We start from the raw sequence: 24,942 nt of genomic DNA, 5'->3' as shown, positions 1-24,942 counted from the left end.
GCTCCCAGAAGAGGGAAAGAAAGTAGCACACTGGACATACACAGGATTGATTTCTTCCTAGAAGGTCAAAGAGAGACCTTGAGGTCTGCCACTATTATCAATCTAGCAGATTTTATATTTCATGTCCTAATAGCAGGCATATTCCTATCCACTCCAAAGATTTTGGAAAGTGTATCCCAATGGGCTGTACTAAAAACACACTAGGCTGGAATTACTGCTATAAGGAGATCAAAAACACTAGGGGCTCTTACTACAGAGACATACCTGGATTTACTGTTCTTCAGAAACACAGACTTAGAATGCAAATATTTTTTTTTCCCCCCTGATTTAAATAGGGGGAAAATAATAGCAAATAAACTATTCACCACTGGATTTGTGTTGAGTATCATGTGATTTCAGTCTTTGCTACCAGCACCTTATTAGAGCATATTTCAGGTCAAAACCACACCAAGTGGTTTTCTTGTATTCTGTGCAAATGCTTTCCATTTGCACATTTGTATTCTCCAGTGGGCTCACCTGGGAATTGAGGTCAGTCACATGGTTTAAGAAGTTTGTTACAAGGCAAAAGGATTTCTTGTTCCATGTGAAATAACATAGCTCAAATACAGTTCAACTGGCATAATTACAATGAGCTAGTAAGTAACCAAGTAACAGGCAAGCCCGAAAGAGTTTGCTCTAAGGGAGTGTGTGCTAATATTCCTCCTTTTCCAGCTCTGATTTCAATATCTACGTCTCATTCAGCAGTATCCATATCCATTTCTTCCCATCCAAATACTTTTCCTCCTACTTCCTCACCTTTGAAATTTCATGACCTTTGAAAGACACTGAAGAGAGTTTTATTCAAAGGGTGTGCAGAATGACAGAGTTCTGGGGATGGTACTGTGCTCTGGCACAGCAGGAAGATGGGTTTCACAAAGGTTTTCTTCAGGTGGCTTTGGTTTTCCTCTACCAAAAGATACTGCTTAGTATCTTCTATCTTCATGGGACCAAATACTGCAGACAGTATGTTCTTTGGGCAACATCTTCTGTATGGTAAGGTTATAAACAAACAGACCACTTGTATTCAAAGATGGCTCGACACTTTTCAAAAGCGTTGGGTGCAAAGACAGTCAGTAGTCCTGTCTGAATTACAATTAGTCTAATTACAATCTGCCTTCCCAAACTGCCTTTGCAGTTCCAACTGGATACTTTCTTCTTCACTGCTTCTTGTCTTAAACCTGCTGCTGTTTGTCGTTTAATAATCGCAGGGTTCAGCCTCAGAGGTGACTGTGCTTGAGTGATGAGCAAAGCACAGCCACTCCTCCGCGGGTGCGTTCTTACATCATTACCAGATGTGAAGCCTCATCGCAAAGATTCCAGGGAAGGCAGTAAGATCGCTTTCAGAAAGAATGAATTTTAAGGGGAAAAAAAAAAAAAAAGTAGAGCATGACTCCATAAAACAAGAGCGCAAATGAGCAGTGCATTGACTCAGTTTATGAATGACTGAGAAAAAGGCATTCTGCTGGGCTATCCCCTGTCTTAAGTGGGAGCACTGACCAGGCACACGATGCTGGGTGATGCACATTCTAGAAGGAATTATCTGAGTTACGTTACCTTGTTGGCTTCTAGATTAACTGTAATCATTCAGAAATGAAAATTCATGTATGGCAAACTCATTAATATTGTCAGTTTGGAATGGTCAAAACCCCAAACATAAAGACAGGATGCACCGAGACAAAGAGAAAAAAAGTGAGGCCAAGCGCAGTACTGCACTGCAATACAACATCCCACATCAGGTCACGCTATCTGCAAAAGATGCAATAGAAATGAAAGGGGTTCAGGGACAGGTGACAGCAATGAGTTAGAGGCCTGGCAAAATTTCTGCTAAGAAGGGAGATTGAAAATGCTGGGGCTTTTTGCTTCAGAGAGGAAACAAATCAGGGTGGATAGTATAGGGATATGTAAAATAATGGAGAGCACAGCAAAGGCAAACTCCATGATAAAGCCAGGGAGCGTCCCGTACAACTGAAACACTATCTATTTGAGGCTGGATAGGATTTGCTGCTTTCCTACTATGTGCAATAACATGTGGAATTCACTGCCACAAGGTATTACCCAGGCCAAACGCTATCCCTAAAGGGAGTACAATACAGTTATGTGAACTGCAATAATATCGATGGTCACTTTATACGCTATGGGAAAATCCGTGCTCACAACCCTGTCCCCCCAACGTCAGTGATACCAATCCTCTTGCTTCAGACGACAAGCAGGAAACTGTCTGTCCAGGACACAGAAATTTCCCCTATCAGCAAGTTGTTTTGCATATTTGCCCACTTAGGAGGGTTTTATATTTTCTTATATACTGCAAATTAAAAAATGCATGATTCTGATGTAAAAGGGTTCTGCTATCATCTGCTGTTTCTTAAATTCTTCTGTTTGTGAGGAAATTCATATATGCTAAACAAGAGTCTGTTTGAAAAGCAATCTCTCTTAAGGGTTTTTAAGTGTTCAGGCAAGAGACAAAAGTGATCATCCTACCCGTTTTAACAAGCTCATGGAGGATCTGAAAAGAAATTTCAGATGGCTTGTGTCCCAGCAGCTAAAAATCCCTCCCCCCCACCCCATCATGTCACCTCTAGTGATTCTGAGTGATCTCCACAAAATGCTGGATCTGGCATTGACCCATCAGGGAATGCACTCATTCTCAGTAAACTTTTAGGGAACAGACAGCTTGTTTCAATAGATGTACAGTATCGGTCCCTGAAACGATCTGCCACAGACATAGCTCCAAGATTTACAGGTCTATCATTTCCTGTGACCTCATCTAGATCTTCCCAGTGAGTTGTTACACACTTTGTAACCACCTTTTTGGATATCACTCTTTACTCCTTTCCAGAAAAGCAACTAAGTACATCTAAACCCAACAAAACACTTTGCATTGCTGTCTGTAGGCTTCTCTTCTCAAATTTCTTGCCTCCTTTACAGAGATGCATCAATGTAGGTTCCTCCTTTAGCAGGATGCTCATTCTTTGGACCAGAATCTCCATTTCATGGACAGGGAAGGTAAGGTACGAGCACTGATTTTCTCAGGAACATGAAAGAAGCTGAAGTGTTCCCTGCACACAGCTTCATTCCCACTGAACTGGAACTGTCTGGCCTTTCTGACCACAACTGAGAGGAGACGATCCCGGGCTCTTGCATTTGGTCAAGAGACGTTCCTGGCATATCCGAGTTCAGCAGCCAGTTAAGTAGCACAGCTCTGCATAGGACCTATAAACTGGGGTTCCAGCTTTCAAAGATTTTCATCACCTATGTCCAGCCACTAATTTGCTGAGACAAATCTCCTTTTTGAGCCTCAGTTTCTCACACTGCAAAATGGAGAGACTAATAGTGACTTGTCTCAAAGGGGAAATTAATTTAAATACTTTGAGATTCAGAAATGGTAGGGACTACTGAGCTAAATAACCTCAAAGTAATTCCATGTGCTCTGGCATAGATCTGACAACAACTTATCTATGTATGCTTTTAATAGAGGTTAACATTTTCATTTTCTCTGAACATATTTTAGGCTCCATCACATAAAAGCGAAGCCTACGCAAGGCACCACCAAGCAGAATGCACAATCATTAATTTCTGCAAAGCAGCCTTGGTGTCTGTGAAAACACTCCAGGTAACTCAATAAATTAGAATAATAAACACAAAGGAAAACAGAGAACAAGCAAGGACAGGGCAGAAATCACAAACAGAGGCCGACAGCATAATATATGGTACAACGGCAGTCCAAACTGGGCCTCTGTGAGGCACCGGAGTGCTGCTGGGAGGCACGCGTGAGGTGGAGGATATCCAAGTCTTGGTGCTGTTCCCTATTACTCCTTGAATCTCACATGAGCAATTTTAATTTAAATACCACTGTGTGTATGCCACCAGGGCCTCTCCCTGCGATGCCTGCGGGGAGATCTTCAGCTGGCAAGCACAGCGCAGTCCCTGTAGCCACAAACCCACAGCGAAGGAACATTTGCTGATGCAAACACGAGCCCCGGCAGCAGCAAGCAGCGCCTAAGGCTGAAATGGTGCTGCAGCAGGGGACATCCGGCTGCTGTCAGCAGGATGAACCCTGGTGTGTCAGCTAGGGAGGTGGAAAGGGCTTTATCTGCCCGCAGGTGTTACATGCTACTCTCTGCCTGTGGGCAGGGAGCAGGGGAGAGGGGGGATGAACAACTGTGCCTCTAAACAAGTTGGTTTTGGCTCCTCTATGCAGCAGGTACTCCTGCAGATGCAAATCAACCCCAGAGGGGAGCAGGAGAAGAAACCTGGAAAGGCATATTACTTTCTTGTAGGAATGTTTGCTTACTCTTAACGCGCCTGCCTCGTGTGATAGTAACAGCAATCCCCCCCCCCCAGCTCTCCCAACCTGGGGGTCCCCACACCAGCTCTGCCCCTGCACCCCCACACCCCTTCCACTGCTCCAGACCTATTTCTTTCCCCAGCTCATGCACCTTCAGTCCTCACTTCTGCAGCTTCTCCTATTTCAGTCCCAAGCCTCTCCTGAACAGAAAGTACCGTTCGCATAAAAATGACGAGGACAGGCAGAAAGAATTAGGTTGTGAGAAAAGATTCAGCAAACTTGTTCCATTTTCTGTCTAGATCAAGACCTGAACCCACAGGAAGCCTCCAGAGGTACTATCAGCTGCAAACGTACTGTGACATTTAAGAGACCTCCTGGCAAGTCCTGGGAGCAGAGGGATGGACTTCTAGGGGAAAGTTTTCTCTTTGCTATGCAAGGAATTGATGCTATTTATAACGATTCCTGCTGTCCCCAACTGGGCATGAAGACAATCAGCATCTGTCCAGGCCCTCAGGGAGAATGCAGAACCAGAGATGTTGTATATGTAGCTGTGCAGTTCCTGCTGCTACAGTATGAAAGCAGCAGGATGGGCAGAGAGGAGCTGTGAAGGGCTCAGCCAAGGCTGGGGAGATGAGGCACTGGGGAAGAGAGCTGAGGGGAAGGGGATTTGTGCCAAAAGGGATGGGTTCTTCATTCGAGTGTCTGTTACTTGAGATCATACACATGGTTTCTCTTTAGCTGCGGTTTTGAAAAGCCCCCTGTCTACTCTGCTGGAGGCCCTTTCCTGCCAGAGCCAAACCTGGAGCTCCCAGACGCAGGAGGAGAGCTCAAAGGTCTTTGAAAACAGAGAGCACATTATGCTGGGGAGCAGGGAACTGGAACTCTATACAGGTAATATCACACACCTTTGTCTGCTTGTCCTGACAGGGCAAAGCCCAGGAACAGCACTCTGACCTGGTCCTTCTGCCTGGCAACTGGTTGCCCCACAGCCTGCCTCCACCACCACCCCTCTGTCTGCAAGCAGACCCCCATCCTCCTACCCTGTCCTGCACAGCAATCCCCCGGCCGTAATTCCTCTGACGTGAAGAGGGGCCCTGCCCATCTCCCCCCACACCTGCTGCTCCCTCCCTGCTCAGACAGAAGCGTCCTCTCCCTTTGCCTCCCTCTCTGACACATCCAGGTTCCCCCCCAAGGGGAAACACCCCCATGCTGCAAGGCCCCCCTGGGGCATCGGTCTCCTGCTCCTCTCCGCTGCCCCGGCAGCGGCACCGACAATTGTTTTCTTGGTCCATTAAGCCAGTAAATGAGGCTGGCTTAGCTCAGCACCGTGAGCCGGTGCTCTGAGCCCAGGATATGCTGCGGCACAAGAAGCAACACCGATGCGAACACAGAAGCGAAGGAGGGATTTGTGAGTTTGGCACCATGCTCTTCTACCCCCAGACATTGAGGAGAGCAGCTTCTTGAGACCAAATCAAGCAAGCTAATGTAGCCTGCAAATGTTTTGGGGCTTGGCCAGGTGACTGTGCTGCCTTCTTTAAGGCCATCCACCCTGCTCCAGAAGAAGATAAATCAATGCAAGGCAACATCTGCCAAGATATTGACTTTGGCTCTGCTCACAAACTGCCTGCACTTCAGAGATGGGTAATATTCAGCTTGATTATCTCTCACTGCCAAGAGGAAGTTTCTCTCTATGCTTAAAATCACTGGGATGAGCCAAGGAGGAATCGATCTGTAGGAGAGAAATGCTGACAAGAAAACATGAGTTGGAGACAGGATGAGAGTGGACGAAGGGTGAGCAATGAAGACAGCCTCTGGCAGCTTGCCTGGCCAGGTTAGCAACGGCTTGGGTCACTACAGCCAGAACAAGACTAAGACCAAACACATTCATCCAAACTTTATAGCAGGCCCCTGTACGCTCCTCACCCCCTTCCCCAAATAGCTTTTCCTCTTTCAACTTGCTCCTCACCCTCCTAAAACGTCCTTTATCTACCCTCCCCTGCATCCTCAGTGCACTGAAGTCTTCTGGTTGCTACGTATGCCCCTGTAAGTCACACAATTCACTGCTTAAGGCATGACACTCAGTGGTTGCAAGGCTCGCTGCCTGCCCCACTTTGTGTCATGTCACATGCCACCTCCCTGATGGTGAAAATCCCCAACAGCACTCATATACTGTACCACATCCACCTCTCAGGGAGACCCTGAGTCTCATGGCTCATATCACAATGCACAAGGTGATGTCACACCAGAGAAAGGTGACATTTCATTAGCAGAACGTGCTGACAAAGCCTCATGAGGTGAACATTCAGCAACATCATCAAACTTTCCCAGGATAAAACACTGAGCCTTCAACTTGTTTTTCCTGCCACACTTGTGGTAAAACATCCTCTAGGCCCTGTGGCCCTCCAAAGGCAGCAGATGAGAAAAAGATGTGAGTCCCTCCAAAAGAAAGTGGGTTTTAGGGATAGTCTTGACACTGATTCCTATTTCTGTTTGCCAGATAGGTTGAGTGTCACATGCTCGGACTACAGTGGCACTGACTACAGACTGCCTGGAGCACACCACGCTCCTGGGATGGAAGGGAGAAGGGCAGCCACAGCAGAAGAAATGGGTAAGGACCTCCTGGCCAGCCTCACTTGGCTCCTTGCTGAGGCACTTCTCTGAACCTTTCAGCTGTGTTTCTGCTCGTGCTCCTGCCATTCTCTAAGCCTGAAGGCTACACAGAATCAAGAAGCAGAGGTGGAACAGACCCAAAGGAACCATCTAGTCTCTTCTTCTCTGTGAAGGATAGATCAGCTCTACTTCGTCATTTGTGGCATCTGTCACTCCTCATACATGTCTAGTCTGTCCTTAAAGCCCGCCAGTGATGGAGCTACACAGCCTCCCAAGGCAATTTGATTCAATGTTTTGCTGTCTTTACTGCTGCAGCGTTCTTACTGACATTCAGCCTGTCTCTCTTGCTGCAATCTTAAGCCTCCTCGTCTTCTCCTGCAGAAGAGATCATTCCTTTCTTTTGTATCTTACGTACCTGCATGCTGTTTTTCATATCTCACGCTTAGTCCTTTCTTCTTTAGGCCTAACAGCCCCATTTCTATCCATCTCTCCTCACTGACTAGGCTGCCTACACTTCTGATCATTCCCACTGCTCTCTTCTGGACTACTTCCAACTGGTCCACATCTCCCTAGAAACATAAAGTACCCCAAACAGACACAGGACTCTACTTCAGTGTATAGAGTGATCAGGAAGCAGGCAACGCTACCCCTGGAGCAGAGACACCGCTAGAGCAGAACACAATGTGGCATCCAGTGAGACACTGAATGATGCTGTAAAATCTGCTGCATGCCCTTCCTTCTCTCTCTTTTCTGAGAGTTGGATGCTGCTTCCACTTTGCACTCCAGGTGGAAGGAAAAAAGGCATTTAAAAGCCTAACTGATATGACTACGTCCAAGGTCCTTGACCCACCTGGGCCTGCATTTAAGCATCACTTCCCAACTCAGGTAAGAAGAGAGCTGCATGTGTTTCTCCACCTTGGGACACACTTTTCAAATGGATAGACCTGCATGCCTCTGACTCATAGCCAGTACTGGAGACCAGCCAGGAGAACAGGAAGGGAGGAAATGCCACTCTAAAGGCCAATGAATACGCATGAAGCATGTTATGCAAGAACCCCTGTGGACCCCCTTGTCCGGGTGAAAGTCCTACAGATGGCCCATCGCTAAGCACAGTTGATGCAGTGGGGAGGATGTGTGGGTGGACAGATAATTTGATATTTAGCTGAAAGAACTAAAATGGGTTTAATGCAGTGCTAGGAAGACAGATTGCCTGCAGCACCTTCTGCTCCTGATTATGGATGCCAATCTCAGGTTTCCCTTAGGTGTAAAAGCAGCCAGGACGCATGCATTTTCACAAAGGCTTCAGAGTCCCAGTCTCACAAAAAGGAAGTACCACAAGAGGATAATAAAGGGTGACCAGCACTGAGGAACATCCCTGCTGCAGCATCGGCAGCTGGCTTTAGTTTTCTGTAGCATCTTATGGTTCCATGCCAAACATATAGGGCTATCTCCAGAGCTCCTGGAAAGCCTCTCCTGCAATGGACAAATCTGGCTGTAATGATCCTAACTCATGAGCTAAAGACCTGCTGCTTCTCTTCACGGTCAGAGAGGTCTGGCACTTTGACTGAGGACTTTCCATAAGATTGCACCACCACTGTCTTTTAAATGCATCTGCCTTCTTTGCCACCTGCACAAGACAAATCTCAGGTCTGCACCCCAGCACTGATCTGTGTCACCCCATGTCAGCATCATGCAGGAATATCAAGCTTTTCACCCAAGAGCGAGCTATGACAGAGGGGGGGAAAAAAGCCCCCAGCTGCCCACTTCCAACTTCCAGCAGTAGAATCACAGCACACTAAGGAAGCACTGCAGCATATTCCTCTGCTGACAGAAGCAAGGCGGCTTTCACACCAGCCTGCAGCCTCAGCTCTTGCCTGTCAACCACCTCATCAATGAATGGGCTCTCCTTCCACTCTTTTTCCAACTTGGGCTGCAACTGAAAGCAGGAGAAGCAGATCATTGGGATGCAACAGGCATTCAACTATGTTCCTGGTAGGAAGAGAAAGAGCTTTACTGGTGATGCATCCCCCACTTCTTACTAGCCCTCCCACACACATCCCTTCCTATGAGCTCTCAGGACAAATAGGCACCGGGCATTCTGTGTACAAACAGAAAATACATACGCTAGGAATACTCTGCATGCCCAGGCTGAATACAAAGCACTGATTGAGTGGCCGTGCCCAACAAGAGAGCTCAGAGTCTGCTCTATCATCTACAGCAGAAGAGCCAGGGCACTGCAGTCACTATGGTGCTCCCCCATCCTTCTGCTTTTCTCCCATCCCTTCGTTCTTGCTCCCAGGTCCAGAAGGGAGGGAAATTCAAAGGAGATCAGAGTTGAGCAAAGATAGAGAAAGAAAAGGAAGAGGGACAAGGGGCTGGAGTCAGGACTAAGGACATACGTTGGGGAGGGGTGCAGGGTGAGGAGAAGATGGATTGAGACAGAGAAAGCAAAGGTGGGAGGGAGGAGATGGAGAAGGCAAGGAAGAGATGTGACAGACAACTTCATTGAGCAAAGTGGTAAGCTGGATGGGGGAGTGTGCCAAGCAGAGGGAGCTGGGTGCGATTTGCAAGAGGGAAGACTGGAGACAGAGATTTCAGCTCTCTCTGATGAACTTATCCATTCTTTCTCTCTCAGTGGACAAATCTCTGCAAACACTCTCCTCTTTCCTTGCTGGCAAGAGACAGCCAAGGATGGCAGTGGAGGGAAGGCAGATGAATATAGCATGTGCACGACTCGAAGGCTTTGGGCACACTCCAAGCCTCAGCAGTAGGTGTAACAACAGGCCCTAAGGAGTAGGTCTAGCTGGTGAAGGAGGTAACTCCTTTTCGGTTCCTCATTAGGATGGGATCTCCTATTACTGCAGCCCACATCTGAAGGGGTACTGCTCCCATATACTGCCCTGAACTGTTTACTGCCCAAAACCATGGCTGCCTTATGTAGCATATGGGTGAGAAAGGCAATTTGACTATGTATACTTCTTTATGCTTTCTGTCTTTTTTTTGGTCTTTTTTTTTAATAAACATGAGGTCAGTACTACCCAGAGCCTGCCTCTATCCATACTCTCCATCAACAACTTGAGCCATTTCAGACAACTGCCATTAGTGGGAAAGTCACTATGAGGGGGCTGCATTCGCTTAGCTTCTTATCACAATGTCTGTGGTTCACAGGACCCAAAGTCAGCTGTTCACAAGGTACTCGCCTGCATGTATAAGGCCTGTCTGAGCACAGAGCCAGCACCCCCACCTCAGCCCCACCACACCCACCGATTTCAGTTAAACAGCAGCGTAATCCAAGAAACACAAATACGCCTGTGCGGATGCATGGCAGGTGTGTGCCAGCAACTGTGAGGATGTGTGTGTCATTTTTCCATGGCATCTCAAAGGACTTTGGCAAGCAGCTTGGTCCCTCGTGCTCGCTCCAGCCCCGATCGCTTCTCTGTGGTGCTGCCAGCCACCCCAATAGCCGGTGGCATGGGGTAACTGAGTGGTGACAGCAGTGACTGGCTAGGAAAAGTTAGCCAATGCATCCAAAAGAGGTTACTTAAAAAGAGGAGTGATCTGCTGTGGCCGGGGTTGAACACTGGGGTCGCGAGGTCACTGCAGGTGTTGCTGCTCAGGGAGCGAAGAGGTGGTGGTGGGAGATGTCCCCACGGCAGGGAAAAAGGGTGTGGGTGCCCGGTAAGCTGTGGGGCTCCACATTCCTCATCCTGCTGTCAGGAATGAGAGCCCCGCTAAGCAGGGACAGCCAAGAGAAGTCTGTGGGGCCAGCCCACAGAGCTGGAGGTGGGGGACAGAGTCTGCCTGAGAAATGGCAGTGCGCTGTGGAAGGGCCATCCCTGTTTAACCCGTGCGCCAAAGGCTAAGGGGGCGACGGATGGGAAAAGGGGGAAGGCAGGCTGCAGCAGTCCCTCCCTATCTTCTTCTACCAGCTTAAAACCTCCCCTGTCCTTTGACTCCAGGGGACTGCTAATAAACCGGCCTGCTCTGAAGGGACAAACAGGTTCCACTGACTCACCGCTCACACGTGCCCCTGTTCATATGAGGAGGGGGGCTCAAATGCCCCTTCCCCTGTGAAGCTCCAGTAAAGAACTGCCTCAGCTGGCACAGGCTCCCAGCTCTATAGCTGCAGGCAGGGAGACTACAGATCGTATTATATTGTATTTGGCAGAGAGGGGACAATAATTTTTCAGGGAGTAATCACTCCCTGAATCCCACTTTTCTCCAAGCTCAGAGGACACCCCAGAACAGATGGGGGTTTCCTAATGTCCTTGTGCTACCTGCAGCACTCAGTAGGGTTGCTACGTTGTACTGGTGGTGTTTTTCTCCCCTCCTGAGCATTTTCCAATTATGGCATGCTTGTTTATGCCGGTCCCCTCTGTCACACCCTCTCCTTTCTGTTCCCTGACAAGATGAACGTGGGGCCTCACCATGGACAAATTCCTGCTGATTCCTGTTGGGAATCTGGGCTGGGAACGGGGCTCACTAAGAAGGAGCTGGTGTGAAGGAGTCAGCTAGGCTTTGTCACTGTGGCTCCTCTCCTCCAAAGGAAAAGAAAGAGATAACGATATTAGAACATTTTAACCTTTCTTTTTCTGAGCTTGATAGGCTTGGCCTGAGGCACCTTTCCTAGCAAAAACAGGCTGCTGTAAGATTGATTGGCTGGGTGCAGAGTTTAAAGGTAATTTTCTCTTGTCACATGCACATAAATTATTGTGGCTCAAGCTGCGATCAGCTCCACGTTTCACTTGTTCAACTGCTTTTATGCCTGGGCTCGGATGAGGGGTTGTAAGAACCATGTCCAGTGCTCCCCAAGCAGCATCCTATATAAATATATATCAAGAGCACCACAGGTATACACACAAAGTTAGTGTCTGGGGGAGAGGAAGGGGCACATGTCTGCAGATCTGTACAGCCAGGGACTTCCAGCTGCAGAAGTTGCAGCCAGTGCCTTGTTTGCTTGGCTATGAACCCATTTAAAATGTTCTGTCCGTGAACGCCAGGGCAAGGAAAACTCATCCACTCAGATTATTCACAAGGGGGAGAGGAAAAAAAGATGCACATGCACACACACACACAAAGGAAGCACAGCTGCAGCCAAAGTGAATTCATTTTTAACATTCATGAAAATATTCACAGAACACTTCAGTGCTATTTGCCTGAATTTTGCTGTTTGCAGTAAACACTTGAGCCAGCACAGGCTCTATGTTCTAGGTGCAACACCGCATCAGGGATTAGGGGTGCCTCTCGGCTCCAAGTCACAGAGTCACACTGTGCCCCCAAGTACATGTGGCCCCTTTGCTTTAAGGCACAGACTCAGAGTCTGCCGCTGCATAGTTTCGGAGTCTTGCCCCTGTCACAGCCAAAACGACTTTGCGAGTGCTCGCAGCCATCGCAGTCCCCATCCACCGCAACCTTATGCAACAAAGGCACGTGTGCTCTGCCCAATTTAAACACAAAAATAATGGCAAACAATGACAGCTCCGGCACGCACCTGGTCTGGGGGAGCAGACCCCTTTCCTCCCCTCCACTTCCCCCTCCCTCTCCTCAACTCATCCCCTTCATTGGTTTCTTTCCCTGAGCACCCTAAGCAGCTCACACAAGGGAAAATGCTACAGCACACAAGGGAGACTCAGCTGAAGCCCTGAAGACAAGAGCTGTGTGCGTTGTCTCTTCTTCCTCCATAAATACAGCTGAGACGACGACTGGATAATTGGCTAAGTGCCTGTCAGCTTAATAACAGAGAGAGAAACACACAGAGAGAGGGAGAGATTTGTATTTACTATTCAAAATCATGGATGCTGCCTGCCAGTGGATTTCAACATGGGTTTTGTTTGCACAGCGAGACACAAAAAGCGTCATGAATGGACGTGCAGCTTGGAGTCATGATCTCCCTTGCCCAGCCTCGCGTGAGGGTGGAAAACCAGCCTGGGACAGAGGGAGTGAGAAAGCAGAGCGCTGAGGTAGCTGCCATACGGGTACCATCAGGTTCCCGGATAGAGCATCCCTGGGTTCCTACACTGGAAAAGCACCATCACCACCCCTGATGAGACACTGTTGTCACTGATACACTAAGCGATACCACGTTAGGGGCAACGGCAGTGGTGCATCTCCAACATGGTCACCCTGCTGTCCTTCAGAGAAGGGGGGGCAGCGTCACTATGAGTGGTGGCTGCACAGCTGTGTGACCACCCCTATTTCATTTTGCAAATGCACAAATGGTTGGTGCTTGGGGAACTGGAGCTCTCCCGGTCTTTCCCTCCCCCTTGTAAATCCAGTGCTCTTCTAGGAACCCATCTAAGGAGAGCACCTGTGATGAGAAACCACTCGGGCACGTCTCATCTCTCACAGGAGGGTGTGTGCAGGGGAGGAACCTCCCTGCTCTTCAGAAGATTTCACTACTTCCCTCGCCACAGAAATGCAAATTTCAGTGGTGAAAGTGGTCAAGGTTGCTACTGGAAAGGGACGGTATTGGCCAGATCTATGGCGGTGTTAACCACTGAGCCTCAGAAGAGGAAGATGCAATATTCTGTTTGCTCGCTGCCTTTTTCCTTACAGCTGTAGCAACTGAGGCACAGCGAAACAAAGGACACTTCCAGCGTTAGAGGTGGTTACCAAGGCCCAGGAGTGAGAAAAAGCCACACAGATCTCCAAGCAAGCAGTCTGTTATCCTGTCCACCCGGCAGTGCTGCCTCCCACTTACACAATGCTTGCAACTTTATGGAGTACATGAATATTTGTACACCTACACACAAGAAAACACTTCCTGTTTTTAAACAGGAGCAAACTTAGGGAAACGGACATTTGCGCACAGGCATACGCAAGCATGCACCCCCAAACTTCATGCAGATGTGTTATTGTGAAGCATCTGTTGAACTCCAGCCCAGTCTGAGTGGGCTCAATTTCACCAAGTTAGCTCTGACCGAAAAAGCCCAACCCCAGTGAAATCAATAGAGCTGCGGCAGGGCTATTTCTCCTCTCTTTGCAGGGGGCCGAGCACGGTGGGAGCACTCTTGGGGTCACAGCCAGCCTCTCCCACACAACCGAGTTGCTCCTAATAAAAATCTGCAGAAATACACATGCACAGGGGAGAATGGTTGTTCAGATTATTTTGAAATAGCTGTTTTGTAGGCAGAGGTGAAACTCATCGTTATTAGTTCCCATTACTTACCATAAAACCAGACACGTTAGATGTGCCTGAAGCCTGAAGCAAATGCTTTGGTGTCAGATTCAGCTGAAAATCACATTCGTTTCTTCTTCAGTGAGGGAAGAGTAAAAGAAAACTCAGTAAATTCCTGACTTCACCTTTGTGCCCTCCATTGCACTTACTCCAGCAGAGCATAAGTTCACACAAGCCAGAGTGAATTTTGATGGACAACAAAACTAGGTACCTTCAATGAAAATGGCTATATTCAGCCTCGCAGTGAGCCTGTGGAAGCCCTGCCGTTGCATCAGCAGTGAGCTGTGGCCCCGCAGCTCTGTTAGAATCAGATGCCTGTGGGTCTGGATATAAAGGGCATGTACGTATAATATATATTTTGAAAACTTATAGTTATGAGATGGCAAATTCCGGTAACTGTGAGCTATTTTAAGACTGGGTCTTTCCTCATGACCTGCTTGGGAGGGGAGCAGAGTGGAAGAGGTACCGACTCTGAGACACTCCAGGTAACATGTACTACTATATAAATTTTAATGCCAACTAAGTAGGAAAACATATGGTACTTAGCTGCAAACTGAAGTGCGCGTGCAGACTCAGGGGAGGAGGTTAAAGCCATACTGTCTGATACTGTCTCTCCTCCTCCATCTTTCTGAATGCAAATTATACATGCAGTGTTAATAAACATACGCAATTTCACCAAAGAAAGAACCTTTTCTTTTCTAATTTCCATTCCACCTTTGCTTGTGATGGGTTATTCCCACTTTGCAGAAAACGCGGTATCACAAAGGCCCCGCTCGCTACTGGGCACACCATATATAAATACTGGGTGTGTGTAAGGAGAGATGCTGATCGCCAGCCTCTGACCAGATACACGCTGCAATTTCTTTTATCCTGTGTATGCACACATACTCACATATCTACGTATGCATGTGCGCCTTCATATAATGGCACCATCTGCTGCCAGACCTGGAAGTTTTGCAACATCATCTGTTACTACATTTATACGTTGTTTGTTGTTTTTTTTTAAGCAGAGTACAGCCCTTTTTGCCCAGATTCCTACATACCCTCTCTCGATACACATACACTAAATTAGATAATGAAGACTTTGTATATACCAGAGAAAAAGAAGAGCATTTGGGACTTCTAGTGAATACCAGCGCAGATGAAGATGTACTAGGGAAACCTCATTTGTCACATTTGCTGGGTGGTTGCGTGGCTGAGCCAAAAGGCAACCCAAGCTAATGGATAGGTCGCTGGGCTGGGTGCGCCTGAGCCCTGCTCTGCAACCCTGGGCGAGTCCCCTCACCTCTGGGTGCCGCCTGCCCACCCCCCAGTGTCTGCCCATCCCAGCTAATAGCCTGCACACCCTGCGGGAAAGGGGATCTCTCTGAATCTGCACTCGCGTGGCACTTAATACAAAGGGTGCCTCAACTTAGTGGTGGCCTTTAAGTGCCACAACAATACTCCTAATAATCAAGGTTACAATTTTACTGCCAAGACTGTATTATTATGTAGCATTATACCTCAGAACATGTCTATTCTCATTTTAGCAAAGGGCTCAGCTCAGTGCTCCCTGTTATAAATTATATGCTAATTATAAGTGTAATCTGAATAGCTTTTACTTTTCTTTTAAAATGACTGTATAGGGCATAAACTTTGTTGTGATGCTGTGTTGCTGCTTTGCCTGAGGTGTCTTTGTCCTCTAGCATAGCTCCACATGTAGAATATCAGCAAAATACTGGGAGGCCAAGAAGAGAGTCTGCATAAATTGCTTATATTGCAGGATTACACCAACACCGCTATCATTACTGCTGGTAATTTGATTCTAGCCCATCCTTTGACACATGTAACTCGAAGAAACTAAGTACCCATTAGGATGGAAGATTCTAAACGTGCTATCAGCCTGAAACTTCATATTATTTAAAAGTAACTGGTAAAAATGGAAATTGCACACTCAGTTAAACGTTGGTTTTCATCAGTGCATCAGCATCAGATTGATTTAATTCTTGATGCAAAGTTGATGCTTGGAAAAACTCAAGAACAATGAGCCAGATTCTGGCCTTGGCAAGATCCCAGTTCTCCCATGGGCTGAGCATCATCTGAGCAGCACTCAGCAGCTGAAGCCCTGTATGAGTCACTTGTACCTCTTTAATAGCAGTCCCCAGGAATCTGCCCCAAAGACAAACGTGGTATTTCTGGCAGTGCCCTTGGGCTTTGGTGGCTTTGTACTGGTATAACTGAGCGGATGGGAATGGGGATGTGACCCATTTTGTTTCCAGCTAGTGATGAGCTCCATTTCAGAAGTCATTAAAGGCCAAATCTGCCCTTGTGCCAGGACTACTGAAAGCCCTGGGCAACCTGCAAGTCCCACTGACACCCTCAGAATAGTGCTTTAAAGGCACTTTGGAGTGAGCTGCTGTGATGGGTCCCTAGGGAGCTGATCTTTCCCCCTGACAAGTACCCAATCCCACAGCATGGACTCCATCGCCATTTTGATTCTAACTCACCTTAAGGGCCAAACACGACACAGAGACACAGCCTCCTCCCTCCCTCCCCAGTTTGCAGTAGGTGCCCTTCGCCTACTGCACGTGACCTGCTTAGCCAATGTCCTCCTGTTTCTCATCCCCCTCCCTAGGCTGAAAGTGGGTAACAAAGCATAGGGTCCCTAGGGGCCTTTGCTCACCCAACACTCGCAGAGCAAATAAGGTGGGAGGGGATGCTGGAGGCAGGTGAAGAGAAGGAAGATTTGGGGTTGGGGCCTGTTTTTCTTTTCCCATTTTAATTAGTTTGGGGGGATATTTTGTGTGTTTGGTTTCTGGAGATTCTTTTTTCCTAATGTCAAGCAGGGAAGTTGCATACAAAACCTGACAACCTCATGACTGTGATCTTCCAAGCAAAACATTGGCAGGAACTGTATCACACAGTTTCCTCTCAATATTCAAAATAAGGTTCGGTGACCTTCTCTGCTTGCTGAAGATAGAGTTAAAAAATGAAACCTTAGTAAGTGTGACAGACCTTCTGATATCCAGTGTCATCTTTGAAACATCCTGCTTGCTTTTCTTGGTTGTAGCTGATCAAACACCAGAAGCTCTGCTCGGCCCTTCTCACCTGTTGCAGGTCTCAGACCCCTCCTCCCTTTTCAGCTTTGCTCTAAGGAGAGGATCATTACCCTTTTCCCTGTGGATAGTCTATCACGAGCTATTTTTATTCTCTCTCTCTGCAGTTCCCTAACTTCCCCATGCCAAATACTCACTAAAAGTCATCAGCCTTCAGCAAGGCCAACAAATGAATCAGATCTGCTGCAGGTCACTTAGGAGATGAGCCAGTATAGAGTTAGGAACATTTTTTAAAAGTCCATAGCAAGGGAATATTTTAAATGCCATAGCTTTAAAAAGTCATATCCAAACTTCGCAGAATAATTCTATTCTGAGCAACAAGCTGTAGATGAAACTCCAGAGGAGTGGCTTCCTTCGGGAACATTAGGGCTTATAATAAACTATTTTTCTCCACTTCATAGAACAGTCCACCCACCCATTCTTCCACCTACAAGTGTAACACTACATATAAATGTATAAGACCCCGAAGGAGAAGAATCATTCAGAATATGCTGTCCTCAGTGCTTTGCTAAATAATCTGCACCACAATTTACATGAACAAAATGTTTTTAGTAATATTATTGCTATGTATATTGCTTTTAATTCTCTCCAACTGCATATCATTATTTCTCCCTCCTACATTTTCATTTCCCTTCAAGCTACAGGATGGAGCTACTGGGCACTGGTAAACTGTAGCTGCACGGTCTCTCCTCCCGCTGAAGCAGATGCAAAGCAAAGATAGGTGATATGATCTCTGTATAGAAATCTCTTACCTATCTCTCTGCGGAGGTAAAGATTGGCTTTAAGCACAGTTCGTATAGATCATCTAATGGTTTTTCCCCCATCTAGCTCTTCCCCTTGCATTGTCACTAGTGGATCTAGAGGCAGGGAGAGTGAGATGCTGGGAGTTTTTCAAACACAAGGCTGTCTTAAAGTGAGTTATGTTTTGGAGGGGCAGGGAAAACAGCGAGGTGGAAGCTAGCAAACCAACCCTTGCTTTAAAACTGAGGGTATAAAATGTCATCCTGCAGGACCTAAAGTATACGGGACAGGGAAATCTACCCCCTTCCAGCCTCATGTGGCAGCCTTATCTCTTGGCACAGCCTGGCTTCCGCCTCTCCTCTGAAGGAGGGACTGAAACATCCCAGAAACCTGGGGCTGGCCCCAGGAAAAGGGAGAGGAGACAACGTGAAAAGCATATAGCTGGCTAGATCTGCTTAAAGAGCTTAGGAAGGCAGCTGAGGGAGGTAAAGCCTGTGCGCTGGCCACAGTCACTTCTGACAGAAATGCAGCCTGCCAGGAACACGGTATTGCTCAGGGCAAGCAGTTACACGGCCGGGTGGTGTGCTGCTCCGGCAAACTGTGTCACTTGGCACACATCTGGCTGACACAGCTGGATCACCTCACTCAGGTGTTTTATTTTAGCGCCTAACAACACTGGCAAGCCTCACGCAATCACCAAAACCACTCTCCCATGCAGCCCTATTGGGCTTGCTGACGAACGCTTTACACGCAGCACATGCAGGCACCATCTCCACCATCCACTCAGCGCTCTCTGCTGCAAATGCAGCTTTAGCACACAGCATCTAGATAAACTCAAAAGCTCCAAGGTTAAGTGGGAAATAGAAATCCAGTGACCCCTGTCTGGGCAAGTGAGCTTAATGACTTGTCTGCTGCTGTACGTACCAAACATATGCTGGCAAACATCTGCCTGAGCAGCCCCTCCAAAATAAATGATTGATGGAAGTGATTTGCCTTTAAAAATGGGATAAGTCAGCTGGGAGTCCCGCTAGAAAAGGGTTAATGGGATATATGAATTGCTAGTGAGTGGAAGGGAGAGGAGAGAAGCTGGGAGTCAGAGGCAACACCCCTTGTTAGGTGTTTACCATGTCGCATCTAAACCCCTTCCACCACATATGCAAGGCAGATGAATTACTCTGTAAATCCTATTACTCCGTGTGGATAAATCTTACATGCGAGTTAACAAGTCTGGAGAGCTGGGGAATGGAAGCTGTTGAACGGATATTCCAGGATCAAAACAACCCAGCACACGGGAGCTGAGAGAAGTGATACGCGTAAACACACATCCCTCTTCTAGCATCCTTCTTCCTGATCCCATCTTGCTATCTCACATACCCCTCTGTCATTAAATGGGAGGGATGCAGGACACAGGGGATCATGTAGCAGACCACTTGGTGACATCTAGCAGGATTTATTTCAGAGAAAGAGAAAGAAAACTTTGCTGCTGCTGTTAGCTTTGCTAGAGAATTGCTCCCTTGATGCTTCAGGGTTTGTGCACTATCAGCTCCTCATACAGATTACAGACTTATTTTAAATTACGTCCAGTAGTTTTATAGCCATAATACACAGCGTGTGCGCACACTCACACGCACAGAATTTCCTTCAGCAGGGAAGTTACTGCAGGTAAGTTGAGCAAGACAGAATTTGAAAAAGAAACCCACAGGAAAAAGATGACTGCATTTCAGGTATTTGGGATGCTCCTAACTGAAAGCCCAATAAGTCTCAGAACTACCTTTAGAAAACCTGCACGATTAATACAGACATGTAACACTGAACGATGCCAGTGAACAAGGCTTCATGTGCAAAGACACTCTCATCACAACCACTCAGACATGCAGGCACAGCATACACCCATTTACTTAGCCCTGCAAAAAACCAAACACAGCGAACGAGATACAAGCTTCATAAATGTCAGAGCTCTCACACCGTTTTTTCACTAGTGTTTTCAACTACTGTATCCATCTCCCCTCCCTACAGGGCAGAAAAATAAATAAATAAAATTAAAAGCCAGAGTTTCCCAAAAGAACTTGCCTGAGAGTTCTGGCAGCACCACGGATAAAGTTTTTGCATGAGGTACAAAAAGAAGTATGGGAAGATCAATGGAACATCTGGCAAGCACAGCTGGATCCCTTTTCGATTTCTCTATTGATACTGCAGGGCTGGTGGAAAATGTACGCTCACGAGAGCTGGCTAACACAAACAGATCTTTCCCCGCTGAAATTCTTTTGATCCAGAGCACTACACAGAGGAGAGTGGTGGCAAGAGGTTTTCAAAAGCTTTGTGATTTTTTTTTTTTTGTATTAAAGCACAAACACACACGCAGAGCTTGTTTGTAGCAGCTGCTGCTACTGCAGTTCGAGAGATAAAACAACACACACTCTCACAGACACATATACACACAAATCCATATCGCAAACATATATGTTGCATACCCAGAAATATAGATGCACACATAGAAAAGGAAAAGTTGGCAAGACGCCCTACCTGAGGATGGCTGTGTCCCCTTGCCTCACGGTGATGTTATCGGTACCTCGGGTAAAATCCACGCTGCGGACTGGCAGCCCTGTAGGGAGAAGGCAAAGCAATCTCAGTAGGACCAGCGGTAATTGTTTCCGATCAGGCTGAGCCCTTGCTACCATGGCTGGTCTTGTCGAGTTTCACTGTCTGTACTTGTCTCTCTCTCTCTGCGTGTGTATGTGGATAGATAGATGTAGAAAGAAAAACAACAATAATAATAATGTACAACTCTCGCTCTGATCGACAGCCCCAGAAAGGGGAGGTGATTTCACAGTCCTTCTTAGCTGCCACTTTCTCTTGCTCTTTTCAGTCTCTTGCTGGCTTCTTCCCCCCCTTTTCTTTTTTTAAAGGCTTTCAAAAAAAAAAAAAAAAAAAAAAAAAAGTCTTAGCACAACCTTTAATTAAAAAAGGAAAAGAAAAAAAAAGAAGAAAAAAAAAGGCAAGAGGAAAAAGTCAGGTAACAAAATAATTAAAAACCAATTATAATTAAATCGACCCGTTTGGAGTGATGGAGAGAGGTGGAAAAAAAATGAAAAGGAACAAGACGAGTCCTGCGCCACCGGGCTGCGCGAGTGGATGGTCCTGCTCCAGTGCGCGGCTGTGCAGCCTCCCAGCCCCGAGCTCCTTTCCTAACCCACTTTCCCAGGCGGAGCGAGGGAGGGAGGAAGGGAGGGAGAGAGAAAGAGAGAGAGGAGGGAGGCGGGAGGGAGGGAGCCTCACTCGTGAGACGGCAGCTCGGCACCACGGCAGCGGCGAGCGCGGGAGGGGAGCGGCGAGCGGCGCTTCCCGTCCCTCTCCCGGGGGCGCAGCCCGCCCCCCCCCCACCCCACCCCACCCCGCCTTCGCCGGGGAACGGGGCAGCCCGGGCGGCCAGGGAAACGGCTCCAGCGGCGGCCGGGCCGGGCCTTCAGGAGCCGGACCGCCGTTGGGAAGGGGAAGGAGGGGGACTCTGCAGCAGGGAGAGGGGGCACGTGGGGGGAGGAGGGATGGAGAGCAGAGGGGGGCAGCCCCTAGAGAGAGGGGGGGTGGAAAGGGGAGGAGGGAGAGGCAGAGGGGGCTGGAGAAAGGATGGGGGAAAGAAGGAGAAGGGGAGTGCAGCCGGGGAACTGGAAGCAGAGGCAAGACCGTGAAGCAGAGAGAAGGCAGGAGCAGCCGGGAGAGGATGAGCGGGAGGGAGGCACAGGGAGCGGGGCAGAGAGGATGGAGGATCATACGGCCAATATTCACAAGACAAAATACTGAGAAAAGGCGCGGGGGGCGGCACAGAAGCTGTGGCCAAAAGTGCAAACAACTTGTCTCCGCGGCCCAAAGCCACGAGCTAGCTGATTTACAGAGCAGCATTCTCAGCAACTGCCTCTGCAGCCTCAAACCTCGCTTCTTCCCCGCTCAGACTTTCCTCTCGCCAGATAAACAGTTGTACATCCCTCCCTCCACCTCCCTCCACTCAGCCCTTCCCGCCCCCCACCTCCTTTCCCAGCCTTTGAGGGATGGACCGGAGACAATGCTGGTATTGAGCTGCCCGCAGTGTGAATACTCGGCCTGTCCTCCCCTACTGCCAGCGCCCGCAGCTGAGCCCCGAGCCCGGCAGCATCGCTGCCCACCCGGGAACGCTCCCACAGCTCACATACCATCACCGGCACCGTCGCAAAAGAAGGGAGATTAAATTAATGGAGAGGAATAAGCCGTATGTTTTACTGCTGATGCCTGCCTGCCATTCCCCCAGCCTGTTCTCCTCTGCTTGCAGGAGGGATGAGGAGAGCTGCTCGTAGGGATGTTTTGCCAGCGTAACCCTTCTGTGGCCAAAGCACGGCAGGGCTGGGAGGGGGAAGCAAAGAGGGAAGAGGTGGTTTGAGGGGAGTCCAGAGAAGCAGGTGCATGAGAAACCGAGGGGAACTCCGCTGTGAGGTAGTTGCTGTCCTGCACGGTCACAGTGCTGCTGCATGCAGGTGCAGGAAGGGAAAAAACAAGTCTTGTACGCTGCCTGCTTCACCTCTGCCCCCAGTGCCTTATGGGGATACAGTGGAACCAAACTGGAGGGACATAGGGAATAGGTCTGTGTCATACAAATGGCTACACGGGATCAGATCAAAGGTCCCTCCTAACCCCGCGTCCTGTCTCTGAGCACAGCCTGAAGCCAATGCCTAGGGTAGAGCACGAACACAAGGCAAGCGTGCAGTGGTACTGCCCCAGAGCACTTCTCTAATTTCCCATGATTTGTGGCTAAGGCATGTCCCCAGCCAGTGGCAGTGTCTTTGTAGTTAATGGCCCTTGATTGATTTTCTTCTTCCAGGAATGCATCCAGTTGCTTTCTGAACCCCTAGAAACTGGCCCCTGCAGCCTTGGTATGGAAAGGCCGTGCTGCCTATGAGTACTTAAACAATCCCTGCATGTGTTAAAGGCCCACAAATTAAGGGCTAAGGTCATGACACCACTGCTCCAGTGCCACGCATGCAGCAGCAAGAGAGATGACTGTTTTGTATTCAAGCCAAGGAGTGAGCCGATTCAGACATTTCTCCCTGCAGGAGACTTAACACAGATGGTACCAGAGAAGGGGCGCAATGAGAAGGAGGTAGGGGGTTAATCCACATGCTGGACGTTCCCAAGCTACTGCAGAGAGAGATTTCACCTGACAAGGGTATTGCTCTGAAGATGACCATGCTGCTAATAGACTAGCGGCCACTGTTCTAGTGTGATGGACAGCACAAGGGACAGAGAGACACCATCAGGCTGCTGGCATCTCAGGTGATGGGCATCACCAAGAGGACATCCCTGCACTCTTGTGACAGAGTTTGAGTACAGCTAAAAGACTTGGTCCCATATGAAGTTACCAACGGTAGAAACGCACCCCTCCTGCAAGTCAGAGCGTTGCATGGATCGTTTTTACAAGGGTCTCCCACATATGTTTCATCTACATTTAATAAGAGCTATTGTATGTTAATTAAATGCCAGTGGAGTAAGGAAACCATATTTGTCAAAGATTAACTATTATGCAATGCAAGAAGCATCTGCCACCCAACTGCTAGAGCTCACTAAATATTTCCTTATCGCAGAGTATTTACTTAGGAGGCAATAACTATCCAGTTAAATCTAAATTTAATGCTTAGTTAAATATAGTTCATGGAAAGTGGCACCAATATGTTTTATACAGAGAACAACAGAAGGGGTTTCAGGGAGGGAGAAGGAAGGAATCCTGTCCCCGGTAACATCCTGACTCAAAGTGGGATTGCACATGGCTGTGTCTCCCTACAATGTGGGGTGCATCACAGTGGACTCAGAGGTCCTCCTCTGCCAAGATGGAAGTACAGGGGAAGTTGTCATCTTCTTACACATCTATACAATCCTTATTAGAACCACTGTAGCATAACTATTTAATAATAATAATCATAATAAACAGAGAGACAAGGAAGAAATTCCCTTGAGGGACTTGTAAACCTCAGGAAAAAAACAAACCAAAACCTAAAGCTGATAGGTCTTATTTGCTTTTAGAAGCATACAGAAGCAAAAGGAAGAGGTTGCCTGGGCATAAAAGGCTAAACAAGCAGAAATCATACAAATCCTAAGAGAGCGCCTCATGAGTAAAATAAATAATGTTACTTTCATACGTGTTCCCAGAAGAAATAACTCTCTGGACCCATCTCCCCCTGCTGGAAGCAGATAATGAAACAGCAGGTCTGCTTTCTAACTTTCCTACCTTCTAAAAACTTGAGGAAAAATTCAGGTAAACAATCGGAGTGCAGACATGACAAATTCATACTGCCATCTTTTATTCCATTTCCCAATACGCCTGGGTAGGTGCGGGACTGGCAGGGCCAGCCTGACTGACCAAATTTTGTCACTATGCAGATCAGGAATGGATGGGGCAGCATGAGCCCAGCCCTACAGGTACCACATCACCCTCCTCCAAATCAAAACGTTTACACCGTGTTCAAAGGGAACATCGCCTAGAGCAACACCCTTTGATGAGCACAGGTTGTATGGCACCACTGAAGACACACAGAAAAGCTTGGGTGACAGGCTTAGGAAGATGTCTGCATTTCCACACTAAGGGTACAGGATGGCTCTGCACGCAAGCTGGAAAAAAAATGGCAGCACGAGCAGACACAGCCTGGCTCGCCTTACTCTCCCCGGCTTTGAGGGAAATGTGCTGAAGACAGCATAGCCTAGACATCTAAGCTGGCCAAAGGAGAGACCCTCAATGGGTAGGTAGCCTCCTCTGAGATATGCGGTGCTGAGATGCTCTGGGACTGGTACTCAGGGTCACCTCTGCCTACCTGTGTGGCAGCTCAGTTTTAGAAATACTCAGGGACTGACATTGTACAAGCCTGAAGTGCCATCTGCTTTTCATGGAGAGCCAACAGAAGCTTAAAGCATGGACTCTGGCCACAAATAGGGATGATTTTTTTGCATTTGAGGTGGCTAAAAGCAAAGAGCAATCCATG

The 24,942-nt window shown here is 47.9% G+C and overlaps 1 protein-coding gene across 5 annotated transcripts in view; it reads right to left on the bottom strand.

Annotated features, from left to right (window-relative positions):
• Positions 1-24,942, bottom strand: part of LSAMP (limbic system associated membrane protein) — a 1,022,906-nt gene that overhangs the window by 292,053 nt on the left and 705,911 nt on the right. For 3 of the 5 annotated variants that reach the window (XM_075765473.1, XM_075765451.1, XM_075765461.1), the window contains exon 2: positions 20,471-20,549. In XM_075765473.1, the coding sequence (XP_075621588.1) occupies positions 20,471-20,549 (79 nt within the window). Of the gene's footprint in view, positions 1-20,470; positions 21,157-24,942 lie in introns of those variants that run through there. The other 2 variants (XM_075765466.1, XM_075765441.1) reach the window with 2 other exon arrangements.

This window comes from Balearica regulorum, chromosome 1, assembly GCF_011004875.1.
Source record: "Balearica regulorum gibbericeps isolate bBalReg1 chromosome 1, bBalReg1.pri, whole genome shotgun sequence".
NCBI classification, from domain to species: domain Eukaryota; kingdom Metazoa; phylum Chordata; class Aves; order Gruiformes; family Gruidae; genus Balearica; species Balearica regulorum.
The sequence above is the reverse complement of the archived record's forward strand: the minus strand, read 5'-3'. Positions and strand labels throughout refer to the sequence as shown.